Source organism: Gekko japonicus, unplaced genomic scaffold, assembly GCF_001447785.1.
Source record: "Gekko japonicus isolate JY-2015 unplaced genomic scaffold, Gekko_japonicus_V1.1 scaffold243, whole genome shotgun sequence".
In the NCBI taxonomy this organism is placed as follows: domain Eukaryota; kingdom Metazoa; phylum Chordata; class Lepidosauria; order Squamata; family Gekkonidae; genus Gekko; species Gekko japonicus.
In genome coordinates this window covers 984,484-1,002,933 of record NW_015168053.1, presented here as the reverse complement: position 1 = coordinate 1,002,933, position 18,450 = coordinate 984,484, and the positions used below count along the sequence as shown (strand labels likewise).

The following is an 18,450-nucleotide window of genomic DNA, read 5'->3' as shown; positions in this document are numbered from 1 at the left end:
TGAATGGGGAACTCCCTGAAGACATAATGGTGATTCCTCCTGGGATTTTCTGAAGCATCTTCTGCTCCAGAAAGCCAGGACAGGCTCTTTGCTTTGGGGGAGAAGGTTAGAAGAATATCAACAAGTGCCATGACTCTCAGGCGCCATGTTGGGTGGGAAGCACCCAACTAGAGATGTTGAAGACCAATGAACAGATCTCCTGTCTGCAACGTAGCGGGGGCTGATCACAAAATGTTGGTAGGCTCCAAGCCAAACGTATTTTTGTGATGGAGACTGCTGTTTGTGAATGGGGAACTCCCTGAAGACATAACGGTGATTCCTCCTGGGATTTTCTGAAGCATCTTCTGCTCCAGAAAGCCAGGACAGGCTCTTTGCTTTGGGGGAGAAGGTTAGAAGAATATCAGCAAGTGCCATGACTCTCAGGCGCCATGTTGGGCAGGAAGCACTATTTCAGAGGGACAAACTAGAGATGTTAAAGACCTATGAACAGATCTCCTGTCTGCAACGTATAAATAGCGCCCCCAAAGAGCTGATTTCCTCTGGAGGAAAAGACGCGGGAGGAAATGGTTACGTCTCCCCCTAGAATAACACTGCAGTTCCAATCCAATGCTCCCCATCACCACAGCTGTTAGTTATAGAGTAGGGTAGGTAAGGTTTGGCCAAAGTGCCCCCTGCTGTGTTTACTCTGAAGATATTAGCATGCTAGCAAAGAGGTGAGAAGGAGTCAGGCATACTGGGAGTGACCTGATCACCAATGGCACCGCCAGTACCTCAGAGGTTTTCCTTAGTCCCTCATGGGAAGAACCAGCGCCATATACTACATCCAATGGTCTGCTGTGTCTCTCTTTGACAAGCCACACCAGATGGTTGTTTACTCTTGTTACAGACATTTAAAAAAGTAGAAGACTCGGTCACTGATCTCCAGCGCCTTGTCTAGTTTGAACAGGCAGACGGGTGGATGCATCTTGTCTATAATGCCTATGCATACACTTAAACATAAAACTGTGGTGTTGTACATAGCCTGCTCTTTTGCGTACTGGCAAGGCTCAGTTACGAAATGCTGACATCAAATGTCAGGACAATCATGTACCCCCTCCAGGGTATCTTTAACCTAAAGAACAAAGACCTTCTTGGCTTTTAAAATGGTGCAGGATAAGCTAAACGGACACATCATTCTGCAGAACGAATTCACTGATCTCCAGCGCCTTGTCTAGTTTGAACAGGTAGACAGGTGGATGCATCTTGTCTATAATGCATATGCATACACTTAAACATAAAACTGCGATGTCGTACATAGCCTGCTCTTTTGCTAAAGGTGCCGCTGGACTATAAATTTGTTCTACCACTTCAGGCCAACTTGGCTGACCACCTGGAACTAACATCATTCTGCAGATGGAGTACCCCCCCGGGGGTATCTTTAACCTAAAGAACAAAGACCTCCTTGGCTTTTAAAATGGTGCAGGATAAGCTAAACGAACACATCATTCTGCAGAATGAATTTAGAGTCCAGCGGCTTCTTTAAGACCAACAAAGGTTTATTCAAGGTATGAGCTTTTATGTGCATGCACACTTTTTCAATAAACCTTTGTTGGTCTTAAAGGTGCCGCTGGACTCTAAATTTGGTCTACCACTTCAGACCAACTTGGCTGACCACCTGGAAGTAACATCATTCTGCGATGGAGTAGAGTCTTCAGCGGTGGACAATGAGAGGGAGACTTGGGCTGCGAATGCTTGTTAAGTTCGGGGGGGGGCGTTTACAAGTGGATCTCTGTTTTCATATGTAAACTGTGGCAGGTATGCTTCATATAGGCTGGCAAGGCTGGAGGCAGTTCCCTGCAACATTTCTGATTTGCAGTTCCTAGTTCTTAGTTAGATTTAAAGGTAGGGATGCCCGCCTCCATGTGGGGCCTGGGGATCCCCTGGAATTACATCTGATCTCCAGACTAAAGAGCTCCGGTCCCCTGGAGAAAATGGATGCTTTGGAGGGTGGACTCTATGGCATTGTCCCCACTGAGGTCCCTATCCTCCCCAGGCTTCATCCCCAAATCTCCAGGTGCTTCCCAAACAAGCTCTCTCAACCCTAACCTCCATCTCCTGCCAGTGGCCAGGGAGGACCTGGCAACCCTATTTAAAGGTGCAAATCATGCCCTGGATGAGGACCTGGGTATTAAACACGTCTGAAATAGGGGAATGGGCCACTGCAAGGGCCACACAACAGGTAGATTGTCCTCTGCAAAATTCCATCACATATGATCAGTCCGAAAATCCCCTTGTCTTCCGCACACTCTCAGTTAAGATTGATCCTACTTCTCGCATTAAAAACATGACTGCAGATAAGGAACTGGGGTGCTCGGCTGCGGTCCGCCATAGCCATGACTAAACTACGCCAAATCAGAGATTGACACAACCAGGCAACCTTTCCGCTTGTTCTGAACTTCAAGTCCTAGCTGGTCAAAAAGTCGGTTATTGCAGACCTCCAATCTCTCAGGTTAAAATCATGAACTGAAGGGATTTTTGGACCAGGCAGTATTTTACAGCAGCAAATGGTGGTGGTAGTGGTGGTGGTGGTGGTGGTGTTGGAGGAGGAGGAGGAGGAGGAGGAGGAAGAGGAGGAAGAGGAAGAAGAGGAAGAAGAGGAAGAAGAGGAAGAACAAGAAGAAGAAGAAGAAGAAGAAGAAGAAGAAGAAGAAGAAGAAGAAGAGGGGAGGAGGGGAGGAGGGGGAGGAGATTGGATTTATACCTGCCCTTGTCTCAGAGTGGCTTACAAACTCCTTTCCCTTCCCCTCCCCACAACAGACACCCTGTGAGGTAGGTGGGGCTGAGAGAGCTCTTGACAGAAACTGTCCTTGAGAGAAAAGCTCTGACAGAACTATGGCTTGCCCAAGGTCATCCAGCAGCTGCAAGTGGAGGAGTGGGGAATCAAACCTGGTTCTCCCAGATTAGAGTCCGTGCACTTAACCACTACACCAAACTGGTAGCGATTAATTCGCTTTCTGACAGAAAACTAGCTGCAACCTTTTACTAATTACGCCTTAGCAAACAATAACCGACTTGACAAACCTATAGTCACGGTAGCTTGATGGAGAGACTGTGGATTTATACAGATATCACCTTCTTCCATGGTTACTGGGCTGCCCTTTGCAGAGGGGCAGGTGTGTGTGTACCTGTGCACCAGTGCGTTTTTTTTAATCATTCCAAACTTGCACACAGCCAGATGTTCGCCTCACATCGACACTTCTAATTATGCTGGGGCATGCATAATCTTGGGGGGGGGGGAGTGCCACTAAGGAATGTCAAAATAACCCGGCACGTGTAAAGTTGCCAACATCACACCCCTGTTGCTATGTTTAAAAAACATCAGCAAACAGTAGCAAGTAATAATATCTACCTCAGTGCCTCCCCAAAGTTTCACCTGCTGATCTCTGATGGTCAAAGGGCTGTTAAAGGCACAATAGCAGACAAGGCCGAGTTTATGCTCTGGTCAGTTGGCAACTGTAGGCATGTGGGGGGGGGAACCCGGGGGAAACAAAAACAAAGTTGAAAAGAGATCTGTTTGCACAAGTTTTCTGAATTGGCAAAGGTAGGCCCCTGCCACACGAGAGAAGAAAGGGACGGCCAAAGTGCGACTTTTAAAAGCTGCACCTAAATAGGCACGCGGCGGTGGGATCATACAGATCCCGTGAGCCGCTGTGCATTTGCTCCCTGGCACGATCAGATGCCGGGGAGACGGGGAGAAAGCCACGGGAGTCTGTTGAACTGTGCATGTCGGAGCATGCGCAGTTCGGCAAGGAGCTGGGGATGCGCCGGCGAAAGAACGCGCCGGCGATCCCACGGTCAGTGTTGCTGCAGCCGTTCGAAAAGAACCACCTCGGTAGGTGGTTCTTTTTTGGAGCGGATTATCGCTGGAAGGGCCAGATCGGGGACGGACACGGTACGCTTCCCAGATGTTGTGGTGGGATCGCGCCCGTTTGCTCCGCCCCCATTCCGTCCCTCTCCCGGCCCTAATCCTCTCGTGTGACCAGGGCCATATATAACTAGCTGTTGACCACTGTCTCTTACCTATTTAAAAGCCGGAAAAGAGCAAGAGTCCAGTAGCACCTTAAAGACTTACAACATTTGTGGCAGGGTATGAGCTTTCGTTTGTCATACTCACAAAAGCTCATCCCTGCCACAAATTTTGTTAGTCTTTAAGGTGCTACTGGACTCTTGCTCTTTTCTACCTCTACAGACAGACTTAACACAGCGGCTTCCCATCTTGATCTATTTAAAGGTTGTAATCCCTGTTGATTTCACTGGAATTTACTGCCACATGAATACACACAACTGAGTCAGGGAAAAATGCTAAAGATAATCTCCCACAAAGGTGGGGAAAGAAAGGTACAATGGCCGCTGAACAGAAAGTGTTATTCAGTGTTTGTCTAAACTATCTCTCTGGCTTCTGAGATTTTCCCCAGTCATAGCCCACACTCTTCCAAACCTATCTTCACAGGCTTCGGGAATAGAATCTTGTTGTTTGTAACCAAATCTGAGATTCCCGGAATGCTAAATTCTGTACACAACATCTAATGGGCCCAGTGCTATGACAGAAACCCAGCACACACATGAGACAGTCTTGGATATGGTATTGGTTGTGGACTATGCTAGCACCTAGCTTTACATTCTAGAGAAAAATGGCCAAGACAGGTATAGCAATTGTGCTTACATTATCAGGGGGAACCAGAAAAGCCAAGTTTAGAGTCCACTAACACCTTAACACCTTTCCAGGGTATAAACTTTCAAGAGTCAACGCTCCCAAGGGAGCTTATACCCTGGAAATCTTGTGAATCTTTTAAGGGGCTACCAGACTCAGGCTGCGGTCATACGCACGAAATAATCCACTTTCAATGCACTTTCCAACTGGATTTTGCCAGTTCACACAGTAAAATCCACTTGGGAAGTGCACTGGAAGTGGATTATTGTGTGTGTGTGTGACCGCAGCCTCAGATCTAGCTCTTATACTGCTGACCAACATGGCTACCCACATTAAATTATCTTCGGGTGGGGGGAGTAGGTAATTTGTAATTTTTCTGGAGGTTCTTCTTGATCTAACTTTGTTGTGGGAGATCCAGATAGTGGACAGAAAGGGCCTCACATCTGCTTTGGATGGTGAGCCAGAATGCAGCAGTAACTTCTCATTTGGAATACAGTCATGCACATTACATTGGGCTTAGGGCTGCCAGCTCCGGGTTGAGAGATACCTGGAGATTTGGGGGGTGGAGCCTGTGGAGAGTACGGTTTGGGGAGGGGAGGGACTTCAGTGGGGTATAATGCCATACAGTCCACCTTCCAAAGCTGCCATTTCCTCCAGGTGAACTAATCTCAGTCGCCTGGAGATCAATTGTAATCCCAAGAGAGCTCCAGCCACCACCTGGGGGCTAGCTAGCAATCCTTGTTGGGCTGCCCCAGAAAAACCATCCAAAAAGCACCATGCCTGTTATCGGGCATCAATAAAAAAAGAGCAAATCTTGCCAATGTTAACATGTCTATGCCAGCTCTAGATAAGTTTCCTGGTCCAACCTTAAGATGGTGGTTCTTATCTTTACAACCTGGGCACTGCATATTGATGGACGCCCCCTTCTCTGATATGTGCACCTTCCAGCCACAAATCCGAAGATCATCAGGCGATGATCTACAGTGGCCCTGGTCACACGAAAGGTTTTGGGCCGGTAGAGGGACGGATCGGGGGCGCAGCAAACGGGCGCGATCCCACAGCAACATCTGGGAAGCGTGCTGCGCCCGTTCCCGATCCCCCCCTTCCACCCAAAACCCCGCTGCAAAAATGAACCACCTACCGTGGTGGTTCATCCGAGACGGCCGCATCAAAGCCAAACGTGGGATCGCCGGCGCGTCCTTTCGCCGGCGCATCCCCGGCTTCAGCCCAAACTGCGCATGCTCAGGCATGCACAGTTCGGCAGCCTCCCCCTCCCGACTGTGGCTTCCTCCCCCGCATCTGATCGTGCCGGGGAGCAACGGCGCCGCGGCTAAGGGGATCCGCGGCGTCTCTATTTTGGTGCGGCTCTAATTTGCCACACTTTGGCCAGTGTTTTCCCTGCCGTGTGGACAGTCTTGTTTTTTTAGCACAAAGGACCAAACAAGACAGATTCCTGGGAGATCTCCAGAGTATTTTCTGTTAGGAAATAGCAGCTACATTGGGGGGGGGGCAGAGCCTTTATTCTTAATACCGCCCCCACCAACACACGCACTGTTTTCCCAACCTCAACAGTCCCTGGGAGCTGGTATTTGTCCTAGTAGAGAAAACGTGCATGTTTCCTGAGAGCCAGTTTGGTGTAGTGATTAAGACCGACTTTAATCTGGAGAACCAGGTTTGATCCCCCACTCCTCCACGTGAAGCCAGCTAGGTGACCTTGGGTCAGTCACAGCTCTCTCAGAGCTGTTCTCTCAAGAGCAGTTCTCTCAGAGCTCTCTCAGCCCCAGCTATCTTACAGGGTGTCTGTTGTGGGGAAAGGAAGGCAAGGCAATTGTAAACTGCCCTGAGACTCCTTCAGGTAGTGGAAAGCGGAATATACGAACTTAAGAGAAGCCAATGTTGGGTCAGGCCAATGGCCCATCCAGTCCAACACTCTGTCACACAGTGGCCAAAAATACAGGTGCCACCAGGAGGTCCACCAAATCTTCTTCTTCATCTTCCTCTTCTTCTCCTTCTTGTGTTCATATGTTAGCTACATCAGGCCTGTTTTCAATGCTGGCACTTCTGATACCCTTTCTGTTTTCCACAGTCTTTTGCTGGCTTTTGCCAAGTTAGTCCTCATTTCATGAGCTGCGATTTGGATTTGTTCCTCTGTTGTTTCTGCCATGTCTAAATTTCAATGGGCTTCCCCCCCCCTTTTTTTTGCGTCTGTGTTTTAACTTTGGGAGTGCATGCTTTGGTTTCATCATGTTGCTCCCTATTCCGGCTGGAAAGGTGCTCAGAGGTTTTATAAATAAATAATGCAAAACAAATACACTTGTGTTTGTGGAGAAGCCCCAACTGTCACATACCCAGTTGGGAATGGAAATGTTTGCATGTATAGAAGTTAGTTATTATAAAGACTTCTGTGCCCTCTGCAATGAGTCATGAATAGAGATGAGGGGTTTAGCATATTTTGTCTCCGCCTGACACTAACTCCCGACGTTGCGGGGGATGCGGGTGTCACAAAGCTCCAGGTTTTACCACAAGCTGACATACAACTGCCTTTTCATCTAATTTCAAACAGAGTTTGATGCTCCTTCCATCACCCATCCTCTCCATCATGTCAGTTCATTTCCGGGAAAGGATCCTGGTTCTTTTGGCATTTATTTTTAGTCAAGTAATCAGATTTATCAATTAACAGGAATTTCAGGTGCCCCTCCCAGCTCACGGAGCAGCCCATTTTTTTTAAAGTTAATTATTTTTAATGTAAGAACTTACAAATCTATAAGTGGCAGGTGCCTTCCTAGAAGAGGCATTCTTATACTTCTTCCTCCATCACACAGGAAGGCATGCCTCTTCCCAGATGGTGACACAGGCCTATCTCATCCAAAAACAAGGAAAGGACGCTATTTCCCCCCATCAGAACTGTTTTATCTCTATGCAAATTTCTGCAGATTTCATCAAACCATTAAATTCATGCAATTAACTTTTAATTGGCAGCTCTAGTTTATAGGGAAGTTGGAACTTTACTAAGATCCAAACCTAAACCATGCCTGGTCGTAAATGCTCTGAATCGGAAGGGAATTGTTTCTGACATGTAGGAGCAGTTGGAAACTTTCCAGCCCAATAGTTATTTCAGTGCCTTGATACCTGCTTTCATTTCCACAGGAGGTGTGTGTGTGAGAGAGAGTGATTCATCCGGTAGGTCTGACAGGGACTTAGACCAGCCAGAGTGCTTAGCCCATATTCATGCCAAACAGAAGGTCCCAAGTGATGTTTCTGTGCACAGTGTTTCCACTTCCCACCACTGTTTCAGTGGTTTTGGGAGAGCCTTCTAATTCTATATAAGAACAGGCCCTGTATTTCCATGAGCTATTTCGTTATTTGGAGCTGCATCTGCTACACAGGTGCAGACTTTGCTTATACCGGTGTGTGCGTGCACGCAAGTGTAAGGTGCCATCAAGTCACAGGCAACTTATGGCAACCCTGTAGGGCAGTGGTGGCAAACCTATGGCACGGGTGCCAGAGGTGGCACTCAGAGCCCTCTCTGTGGGCACGCGTGCCATCGCCCCAGCCAGGCCCAGACCATCACTAAAGCGTCGAATTCTCTGCCAAATAATTTTAAGTAAATGAAAGCATTTGGGATTGCTTTCCTTACTTTGTTTGGATCATCTTAAGTTAATGTATGAGTAAAACCTCAGTATTCAGGTTAAATTGCCATGTTGGCACTTTGCGATAAATAAGTGGGTTTTGGGTCACAGTTTGGGCACTCGGTCTCTAAAAGGTTCGCCATCACTGCTGTGGGGTTTTCAAGGCAAGAGACTAACAGAGGTGGTTTGCCATGGCCTGCCTCTGAATTGTGACCCTGGAATTCCTTGGTGGTCTCCCATCCAAGTACCAACGAGGGCTGATCCTGTGTGTACAGAGAACAAGTGATTCCGCTTCAGACATCTTTACTATAGTGGGGGGAATTACAACTCAAATTTACTTCCCCTTGAAACCAATAGAAATGACTGTCAGATTGATTTCATAATGACCTGGTTTAATCCCTGTACTTAAAGAACCAAGACACGTTTTTTTAAATGACAGAAGAACCAAATCCAAACCTGGATTCCTCTTCTTTTTGCACACCCCGATTGCCTCATTTCACTTCATCTTATGCTTTAGAGAGTAACATAAGCAGCAACGGAAAAATACTTCTGGTCTGAAAAATTTACCATTTATACTCAAGTAGCCAGATACATGACTCTGCCGTGAAGCTCATGGGGTAAGTAACCTCACACTCATCTCTTCCAGCCTTCAACTACCTCACAAGATTGTTGTCAGGGTAAAGAAGAGGCAGAGACCATATCTGCCACCATAAGAGAGAGGAAGGAAGGAAGGAAGGAAGGAAGGAAGGAAGGAAGGAAGGAAGGAAGGAAGGAAGGAAGTTGTGCAAATGGAATTATACAGATTTAGATTTTGTTTCAGTTTGGAACAAGAGGGACAGATGGCACAGCAGTTCCGGGAGGGAGTTCCATTCGTAAGGAGCAGCATGGGACAGCAGTCTTAACAGGACTTCAACATTTAGGCACGCTCAGTGAGACAAATATTGGCTCCATGGGGCCATTTTAGGTTAGGAAAACATCACAGGGGAAAGCTTAAACACCACATCACTCCTCCTATCCTGACCCCGATCAGAAGCGGCGAGCCCTATGCCAGACAATTGCAATTTATCTGTTAAAAGCAGGGAGCTCTGATCACAGAACTTCTCTGGGTTGGCAAAGGGCAGTCCCTGTTGTATGCAGCAATGTGCATCTTGGGGGACGAAGGTTTCCTTTCAAAACATAACAATCAAAAGCAGCCTCTGAGGCTACATGTTTGAGGGAGGAGGGGGGGGGGGGGGGGGAATACTTACTCTGACCCTTATTCTGCTCAAAATTGCCCTGCCCTGCTGCTGCTTTTTTGCTCCACAGAGGAATCTGCATCTTTCCCCCCCAGGAGGTGAAAGGCAGTGAGAGTGCACTTTGGGGTGGGAAAACAGCCGGAAGGGGGAGAAGTCAGCAGACCCATCTCCTCCCTCTTCTTCCCCTTCCTCACTAGAAACTCACAGCCTCAGAGGCTGCTTTTAAAAAATAATAATAAAAGAAAAACATCTGTGAAACGATACACATGGTGGTGCGTCATGCAATTTGGCTCTCTCCAGGGACTAAGGCCCATTAAATCTGGTCAGGCTTACTCCCATGTAACCGTGCGCGAGATCACCCAGCAAGGGGTTTTTCCGCAGCTACCTGACTAGCCAGGAATGCTCAGTTAAGGCGGCCAGTATCAGTGTCAGACTCACATCCATTCCAAGCCATTTGTCACTGTGCTATCTGCACAGTGAGAAGCCAGATTACCCCCCCCATGAGCCTCTGGCGTATTATAATTACAGCACCAGGGTTGCCAATCTCCAGGTGGCACCAGGAGTTCTCCCAGAATCACAGACGCCCTCTGGTCTACAGAGAGCACTTCCCCTGGAGAAAATGGCAGCTTTCAAAGGCAAACTCCATGCTATACCATAGATTCTAGATGAAATCCCTCCCCGAATTCTCCCCTGCACAGGCACCACCCCCAAATTTCCAGGGAATTTCCCAGACTGGAGGTGGCAGCCATACACAGCGTCCACTAGTCAAATAATTGGGGCCCCTCCCCCCAGATCCCTGCTCCATAGAGGCTGCATGAGCAGCTGCTGCCCTCTGGTTTGAACCAGATGTGTGGAAGAAACGGATGCAGCTCCAGTTTACACTTCCTGTTGCTTATAGGATCTGTCCGAATGGCAGAGAATCTGACAGTCCAGCACGACTAGGAACTGTGACAGCCTCATGCTTCCCTCTGCCCATCCTGTCGTTTCACAAAAAGAGTATGAGGGCTGGGTTTGGGTTTTTTTAAGGTTCCAGCAGAATGAGGCTTAGTTCTTCTATCACTGCCTTCTGCGCAGGAGGTGGGTGTGGCCTGAAGATCTCCCAGAATTCTACCTGATACCCAGACAACAGAGAATCAGTTTCCCTGGAGAAAATGGCCGCTTTGGAGGGTGGACACCATAGCATGGTACCCTGCTGAGGCCCCTCCTTCTACCCTCCTCAGGCTCCACCCCCCAGATCTCCAGGGATTTCCCAACCCACAGTTTGCAACCCTACCACTGGAGAGGGAGACAGGGTAGGGAATGGAAGCGGACGGGGGTTTTTTGTAGAAAAGGCCCAGCAGGAACTCATTAGCATAATAGGCCACACCCCTGACAGCACGGCTCATTAGCATATTAGGCCACACCCCATGCCGTCCCTTGGCTTGCCCGGGCACCCCACGGCTGCGGGGAGCCCGGACAAGCCGGCCCTTGGACAGGCCGGGGAAGGCATGGGGAGGCATTTAAATGCCTCCCCGATCCTTCCAGGGGGCCCCCTGGCCCACCCACTTCAGAGTCCCTGGGGGGGGGGTGTCGCTCTCCAGGCCTTCCCTCTGTAGGCACGCACACAGAGGTTTTGGCTGTAGTGGGCGTGGCCAACTCTGAAGCCAGCCGGAACTGCGTTCCTGCCCCAAAATAGCCCTGGAAGCGGAGCTCCAAAGTCCTGAGATGGTATGTGGGAGGCCCACCAGAACCAAAACACATCGGCACTCTTTTACTGGAGGAGGCCAAAGTAGGGTTGTCAGGTCTGGGTTGGGAAATACCTGGAGGATTTTGGGGGTGGAGCCTGGGGAGGGCGGGGTTTGGGGAGGGGAGAGACCTCAGCAGGGTATAATGCCAGATCAACTGTAATAGCGGGATATCTGGCAACCCTAGGCCAAAGGCTATCCCAGCATTGTCTTTCCAACAGTGGCCAGAGAATTACCTCTGAGAACTGCACACACATAATCAGAGAATCAGTGTTTTCCCATTGCCTGCTATTCAGAGGTTAACTGCTTCTGTACGTGGACGTTCTGTTGAAGTATCCTGGCTAATAGCTGTGGATAAACCTGGCCTCCATGACTTCTAAAAAGGTAAAGGTTCCCTTGCTCAAAAGCCAGTCGAATCCAACTCTAGGGTTGCGGTGCTCATCTCCGTTTCAAAGCCGAAGAGCCAGCGCTGTCCGAAGACGTTTCCGTGGTCATGTGGCCGGCATGACTAAACACCAAGGCGCACGGAACGCTGTTACCTTCCCATCGAAGTGGTACCTATTTATCTACTTGCAATTTCTTGCTTTCGAACTGCTAGGTTGGCGGGAGCTGGAACTAGAGACAGGAGCTCACCCCCGTCTTGCGGCACCTGGGTCTTGAACTGCTGAACTACTGACCTTCCACAGCCTGCAGTTCAGCGTCTTAACCACTTGAGCCACCGCAGCTCCATGACTTCTAAGGCCCAACTAATCAAGTTGTTACCACATTTACTGTGAGGCGAATCTTCTGACTACTCACGGTGTAATACAATGTAATGTCTACCCTCCCGTTCCTGCTTAGGGTGGTGTACCTTTTCCCCCTCACAACAACCCTTTGAAGTAGGTTAGGCTGAGAGGCAGTGACTGGCTCAAAGTCATGCAGCCCAAAATCCAGAACTCTAGACAATGTCATTAGCGATTTTCACATTACTATCCAGTTCTTTTGCAACCTTGCAGTATGGGCATTCCTGGGTAGAAGGGAATTGTGGGAAATAGACTCAATGATTTGGTTCAGTACTTCCTATTGGTTGGTTTGGACATCCAGATTCTATGACTCCTATGATTCTATGACTTCTGTGACTCCACCGCGCCTTTGGCTCCTTCATCCGACTAACCTGAACAAACAGAAAATCTTTAGATGCCTAACCTAAAAACCTGTCTTCCTCCAGCTATGTAGCTCTTCCCCTTGCACTCTCTTGCCAGCATCGATGGAATACAGCCCATTCCTTGCCTATCCCTAGCAGTTCAGTAGACTTGAAAACGGTTTATTATGAGAGCCTGTCGCAGTTGTAGGTTTGCCACCCGCTCATAATTTTTTCACCTAATGGATTGTTCATGATTTTGGGATCTCTGCCCATCATAAGCAGAAAATGTATTATGCGCAGAGTTTGTCCCTAGCTTTTCGTGACGGCAGAACTCTGTGTCGGAACAAATTTCCATCACTCCTGCTGTCTTCAGGAATATGTTTGTTGGGGGGGGGGATGTTTGCGAGAAGGGAGCTTCTGGAAGTGGCAAAGAGCAACACTAAATGTGCTTTCCAAAAGAGAGAGTGTCTAATGATGGTACATTGTTCTTTAGTGGCACAATGCAATGTTTTGGCTGTCACACCCACTCTGAAAGCTGAACCTGCTGTGTAAAAAATAATAATAAAGGACTATAATGACCATTTAAGCTTTTAGGGACTTGTTTTCCAACTCCAGATTTTAGAATTAAAATATTTTAATGACCCCTTGATTATATCGTGATCACAATACTGCCCCCAGTGAAGCTCTGAACTGATGAACGATCCGCAGTTTGCCAAGTCAGCCATGTCCTTCTCAGACCCAGAATTGTTAAGGGTGGGACAGAAGTACTAAATCAGGGACAAACCCCCTTGGAATCAGGGATGTAGTGAGGGGGAGGATTGTAGATAGTACATTATATGTCCAGGGTGTATGGTTGTGTGTACGCTGTACTTCCCCCTGTCCAAAATTTCAGATTCGTTGGGACTATAGCTTTCTGAGGTTGGAAACAAATAAAATCTGATGAGATTGGAAAATCAAAATCAAGGACCAAAGGAGCTGTCTTGGAGAAGGGGGAATTCTGAGATTATGACAGTGTGCATTCCAAGAAATAAACATACATAGCATTGGATTTGAGATTCTGAGAACCACATTGTCCATTTTTAAAAGCAGGGTTCTAGCTCTCGTTAGATCGAGGTTAAAGCCTGGAAAAACACTTCCACGCTGCCCTTTCCTTTCCTCTGCTCGCCTACAAGTACCCCTTTCCCTGCCACAAACATATCTAATCATTTCCGTGTCTGAATCACAGAAGCAAAATGAATTATTCAAACTCAGGTCATTATGTAAATACACATCCATTTGCATAATATTTTCTGATTGCAGACAGTTTCCTGGAAGCAGAATTGCAAATGAAGGGGGAACACAGGAGCAAACAGGATTATACGGGGACTGCACGTCCTGGTAGAGGACTAGGGTCACAGCATATGACAAGACTGCGGCACAACAGAAAGAGAGTAATCGGTCACAAGAGTGAAGCCGAGAGACCCTGTTGGTGAAATATAATGTTCTCAAGGCAGGGCTATGATAGGATCAGGACAACAAAGGTACACTTTGGGGACTATAGGTTTATAGCCCAAGATCTAAGGAGATACAGGGGAAAATTGCAGGATAACAAGATTATAGGATCTGGAACATCTGTCAAGAGAGACAGTAATCCCACAGCTAGTTTGCATGTCTGAACCCACTGATCTGAGCCTTGGCAATTTCTCTTAAGACATTTCATATGGCAGAAAAGGGACAGATCCCTTCAATTATGATAGCTTGACTGAAGACCCACCAATAGTCACGGATGACAAGTTGAGCTGGAAGGGCCACTAACATGGGTTGCAACGAGTCAGTGCTGGGCCAAGATCATTCAAGATCCCCAGCAAAGGGGGGGGGGAGTAAACACCATGACCTATGCACATTTGTGAAAACTTGCATATATTTCCATAATTCTTCTGGTTTTTAAAATTTTATTTATTCATTAAAACATTTATATCCTCCCTTTTGTCTTGGTTCAAGGCGGCTGACGATAATAGTTAAAACATCCTCGGCTAAAACCAAAGAACAGCAAACCCCAAATTCCTCCCCCCCCCATTATGGGGAAAGACACAAAGTTATAGAAGGCCTACTTTTTCTAACTTTGGGGATTTCGTTGCCCACGCTCTTTCAGGAATTCCTTCAAAGCCCGAAGGACTAGGAACTTGCTTTCACACACACACACACACACACAGAGGTACAGGCACCAAAGCCGCCATTCTCGAGAGGATACTGACCTGCACCCACCCCCAAATCCTGCAGTGGGTCTGCACTGGAACAGAATCGTGGAAGGGAGGGCAGCCCGGAGACGGTGGAAGAGTTACAGGGCCCGCGGCGAGGTTATCGGATGCGGGCTGCAAGTGTATGGGACGGGTGCTATGGGCAGGGCCGGCTCCAGCTTATTTTGCACCTTAGGCGAGGATCCCTTCTGCCCCCCTCCGTGTGCCCACCAATTTTAAAAAATAAATGCATTTTAGGAAGAATGAAAAACACAAATAATCAAGAAACTCCCAGAGTACAGGGCCGGGTGCAGTTTGGTGCCCCTAAGGGCCGTCCCGCTCTAGGCGATCGCCTAGTTCGCCTAGTGAGTGAGCCGGCCCTGGCTATGGGGTTACAAGTTCGAAGCCCAAGGAGCTGTGGGGACATCACGGGTTGGGGGTTGGGGGTGGGGGGGTCAGGTTTCTCAGTCTCACCAGATGAAGTCTGTGCAGTGGCTGCAGAAGGTGGGCTGCTTGAAGAAGCGGGCGGCGAACTTGTGGCTCTTCACCTCGTGGATGACCTTCTGGCGCAGCGCCCCCTTCCGGCAGAAGAGCGGCTTGGTGAGGCACTCGGTCTCCGTGGGGGAGCTCAGCAGCGCCATGGTGCCCCCTGGGGGAAGCCCCGCTGACCAGAGCCGCTGACCCGGGCGGGCGGAGGGAGGGATCCGGAGGCGAGGGGGAGCGGGGGTGGCAGAAGCGCTTCGCAGACGGAGAAGCCAGGGGCGCAGGAGCCGGAGAAGCGGGGAGAGGGGGGGGAAGGGACCGGGGAGAGGGCGGCTTTGGCCGGTCGGCGGTGCAAACGGACGAGGGATACCCGGGAAGCGGAGAAGCGGTGGGAGAAGGAAAGGCGCGAAGGACCGACGGGGCGTGGGAAGATGGATGGAAAGATGCAGGGATGTGGAAGGAAGGGAAGGAGGGAGGGAGGCTGGCTGGCTGGCTGGCTGGGCGGCGAAGGAAGGCTGAGGAGTTGGGGATGGAGGCAGAGCGAGGCAGGCGGCGGCTGGAGCAGCAGGCGGGAGGCGAAGGGGGGACGCTGAGCCCTCGAGAGCGAGCGGGAGGCGCGAACAGGTTGTGCGCGGAGTGGGGCTGGGTCTCTGCCTGGCTGGGAGGGAGGGAGGGAGGAGGAGGAGGAGTTTCCAGAGGACTCGCTCGGCAGGCAGCGTCGTTCTCCAGGGAGCCCGGGAGTCTCTCTCTTTCTCCCCCCCACCTCGACCCAGCTCACCCTTGCACACGGATCCCCTGCCCTCCCGGAGAACCCAGGCGTCCTGGTTCCCCGTTCTCCCCCCTCCCCCAGGACCTGACCCCCATTAGATCTTGCCCGCTGGGGTGGGGGGGAAGGGGGGGAAATATCCCTCTGGTTAAAAGGAGTGAGTGCGGGGCTGAGAAGTTGGGCTGAGAAAGGGCTCTCTGCCCTGGGACTGCAGGACAGTGACAGGTACTGCCAAAGGTCAGAAGTTGCATTCTGGGGGGGGGGGCAGGGGGGGAAATCTGGGGAGGGGTCCCCAACCCCCCCTGACCTTTTCAAGGTATTTTGTCACCTCTCACCACCCACGCCACTGATGACTGGGTGCCAATCTGTGCCATGCATCAGTTCCCTCCAGACTGTGCCCCTGGCCCGTAGCTAACATGGGGCCCGGCCCCCTAGTGTTTCTTCTGGGCCCCCTCCCTCCTGGGCTGCCCCCAAAATGCTCCAACTTACCACCTGCACTGTACTTCCATTTAATTAGCTGGTGCCCCCCCAATGCCCCCTCCCAAAGAATTCCCTAGCTAGGGGCTGCTGTGCCCCTACCCAAACAGTTGCTTGGGAGGCTTGGCGAGAGACCCTGCCGGAGGACTTTGTGGGTCCCTCTGTGCTGTATCCATGGGGCTCCTGGTCAGAGGAGAACAGAGCCCGTGCAGAGGATGTGGTGCTGAGGCTAGGGGAGATCTGGGGCGCATCGGTTCCGTCTCCTCCCACACTGACCCTGCTCTGTTGTCTTACTGGAAAGTTCAGAGTTCCCGGCGACAGTGGTGGAAGGCCACCCTGCCCTTTGGCACTTTCCAGGCCTGGTTAACGGATAACTTTGGATGCAGAGTGGGAGAGAGGGTATATATCCCATGGGAAAGTCAAACCCCAGCTGCAAGCCTGGCCTGGCCCTCCAAGGAGTCCTGACGCCCAGCCCCACTGTCGCCCACTAAACCCAACTCCTTTTCCAAAGAACCGAGGAATTCTTGGGTCTCGGCCCCCGCTGTACATGCACTGGACTCCACACGTCTTTCATAGAATCAAGGGATCCTCCTGGCACCTCCCCCTCCCCAGCTTTCCTGGAACCCACTAAGTATCGCTTCAGCCCTGAGCCCTGATTCACAGCCATCCTGATTATAACCAAGGAGCCCCCAAGGGCCATGTCTGCCTTTGCCGCACTGCTGCTGCTGCTGCTGGTTCTGTCTCCCCTGGGTTCAGAAGGCACCGAACAAATCGCAGGTGAGTCCTATGACCCCCCCTCCCCTGACTTTTCACTCCCTCTGCCTCTCTTCTTTTGTTGCTCTGCTTGCGCCTTTGCAAGCTGCTAAACCACCTTTCCCGCTGAATTGCCAGCTCAGCTTGGGATTTATATGGCATAGGGTGTTGGTGGAACAGTGATGGTGGGATTTATATGAAGCCCGGCTGCCAGCTCCTGGGGCTGTCTCCTCTGTAACAGGCCACCCACACAGTTGCTTGGGACTGCCGTCCGTTTGAGGGTCAAACAGTGCCCTGAATTCTGGATGGCTCAGCCTAGCCGGATCTCATCAGATCTCAGAAGCTAAGCGGGGTGAGCTTTGGTTAGTACTTGGATGGGAGACCACCAAGGAACTCCAGGGTCGCTACACAGAGGCAGGCAGCGGCAAACCAACTCTGAGCATCTCTTGCCTTAAAAGACCCTATGGGGTTCCCATAAGTCGGCTGTGACTTGACATTACTTTCCACCACCACTACCATCACCAGTCAAACAGTGTATTCCTGCATGGGCATAAGATTGCAAAGAATGACAGAGAGTCAGTGTTTGGGTGGTATAGTTGATTACATCAGCAACATTGTCTTAAGGTAACACCACCAGGTACACCCGCTTTATCACCCGTTTGCTTTCTTCTCCCCCCTGTGTCTTTTCCTGAATGCAGATTCGATTGAAGGCTCTGGATAGTCGTGACTGTCAGCTTTCCCAAGCATCTTTTAGTCCACAGATGCACGCATTTTCTGTCTCAATCACATGCACACACATGTCCATGTATTTACTTCATCCAGCCTTAAAACCCAGAATGCTAACCACAGTCCCTTACCTTTCAGCCACTGGGTCACTCTTAAATCCATTTTACAGACTGAGAATTGAGGATGAGCCCAACACAACTTCAGGAGGCCCTTCGATTAGGCCGAAGTGTGATTCGAAACCCCATGGGATCACACCAGGACTGCGTCCACACTCTAGCCAGATCGAAGGCTGGTGGGTTGGACTTCTTCCCCCTCTTCTTTCTAACTTCCATTTTAATTTCTTCTACTGTTCTCAGATATATTCTGCTTCTTTTCCCATCCCATTCATCCAGTGTTCAGCTTCCAACCTGTCAGCAAGCTGCCATTAAGTTGTATGTTCTATTCTACATGTTTCATTGTACTCTGGTCATTCCCCCCCACCTCCTGTGTAGGTGTTTACTTTCTCTTGCTTGCTACACTGCGGAACTGCTCAAGGTCAAACAGCTGGAGGTGGGATGGAGTTATGGCGTTGCTCTGCTTATTATGTATTTGATGCCTGAGAACTGAACTTCTGTTTATGTTGTAGAAC

General features: G+C 49.8%; 1 protein-coding gene across 1 annotated transcript in view; it reads right to left on the bottom strand.

Annotated features, from left to right (window-relative positions):
• Positions 1–15,258, bottom strand: part of PRKCG (protein kinase C, gamma) — a 52,642-nt gene extending 37,384 nt beyond the window's left edge. Inside the window, exon 1 of the mRNA XM_015414392.1 lies at positions 15,092–15,258. Coding sequence (XP_015269878.1) covers positions 15,092–15,258 — 167 coding nt within the window. The remainder of the gene's footprint in view (positions 1–15,091) is intronic.
• Positions 15,259–18,450: the final 3,192 nt, after the last annotated feature.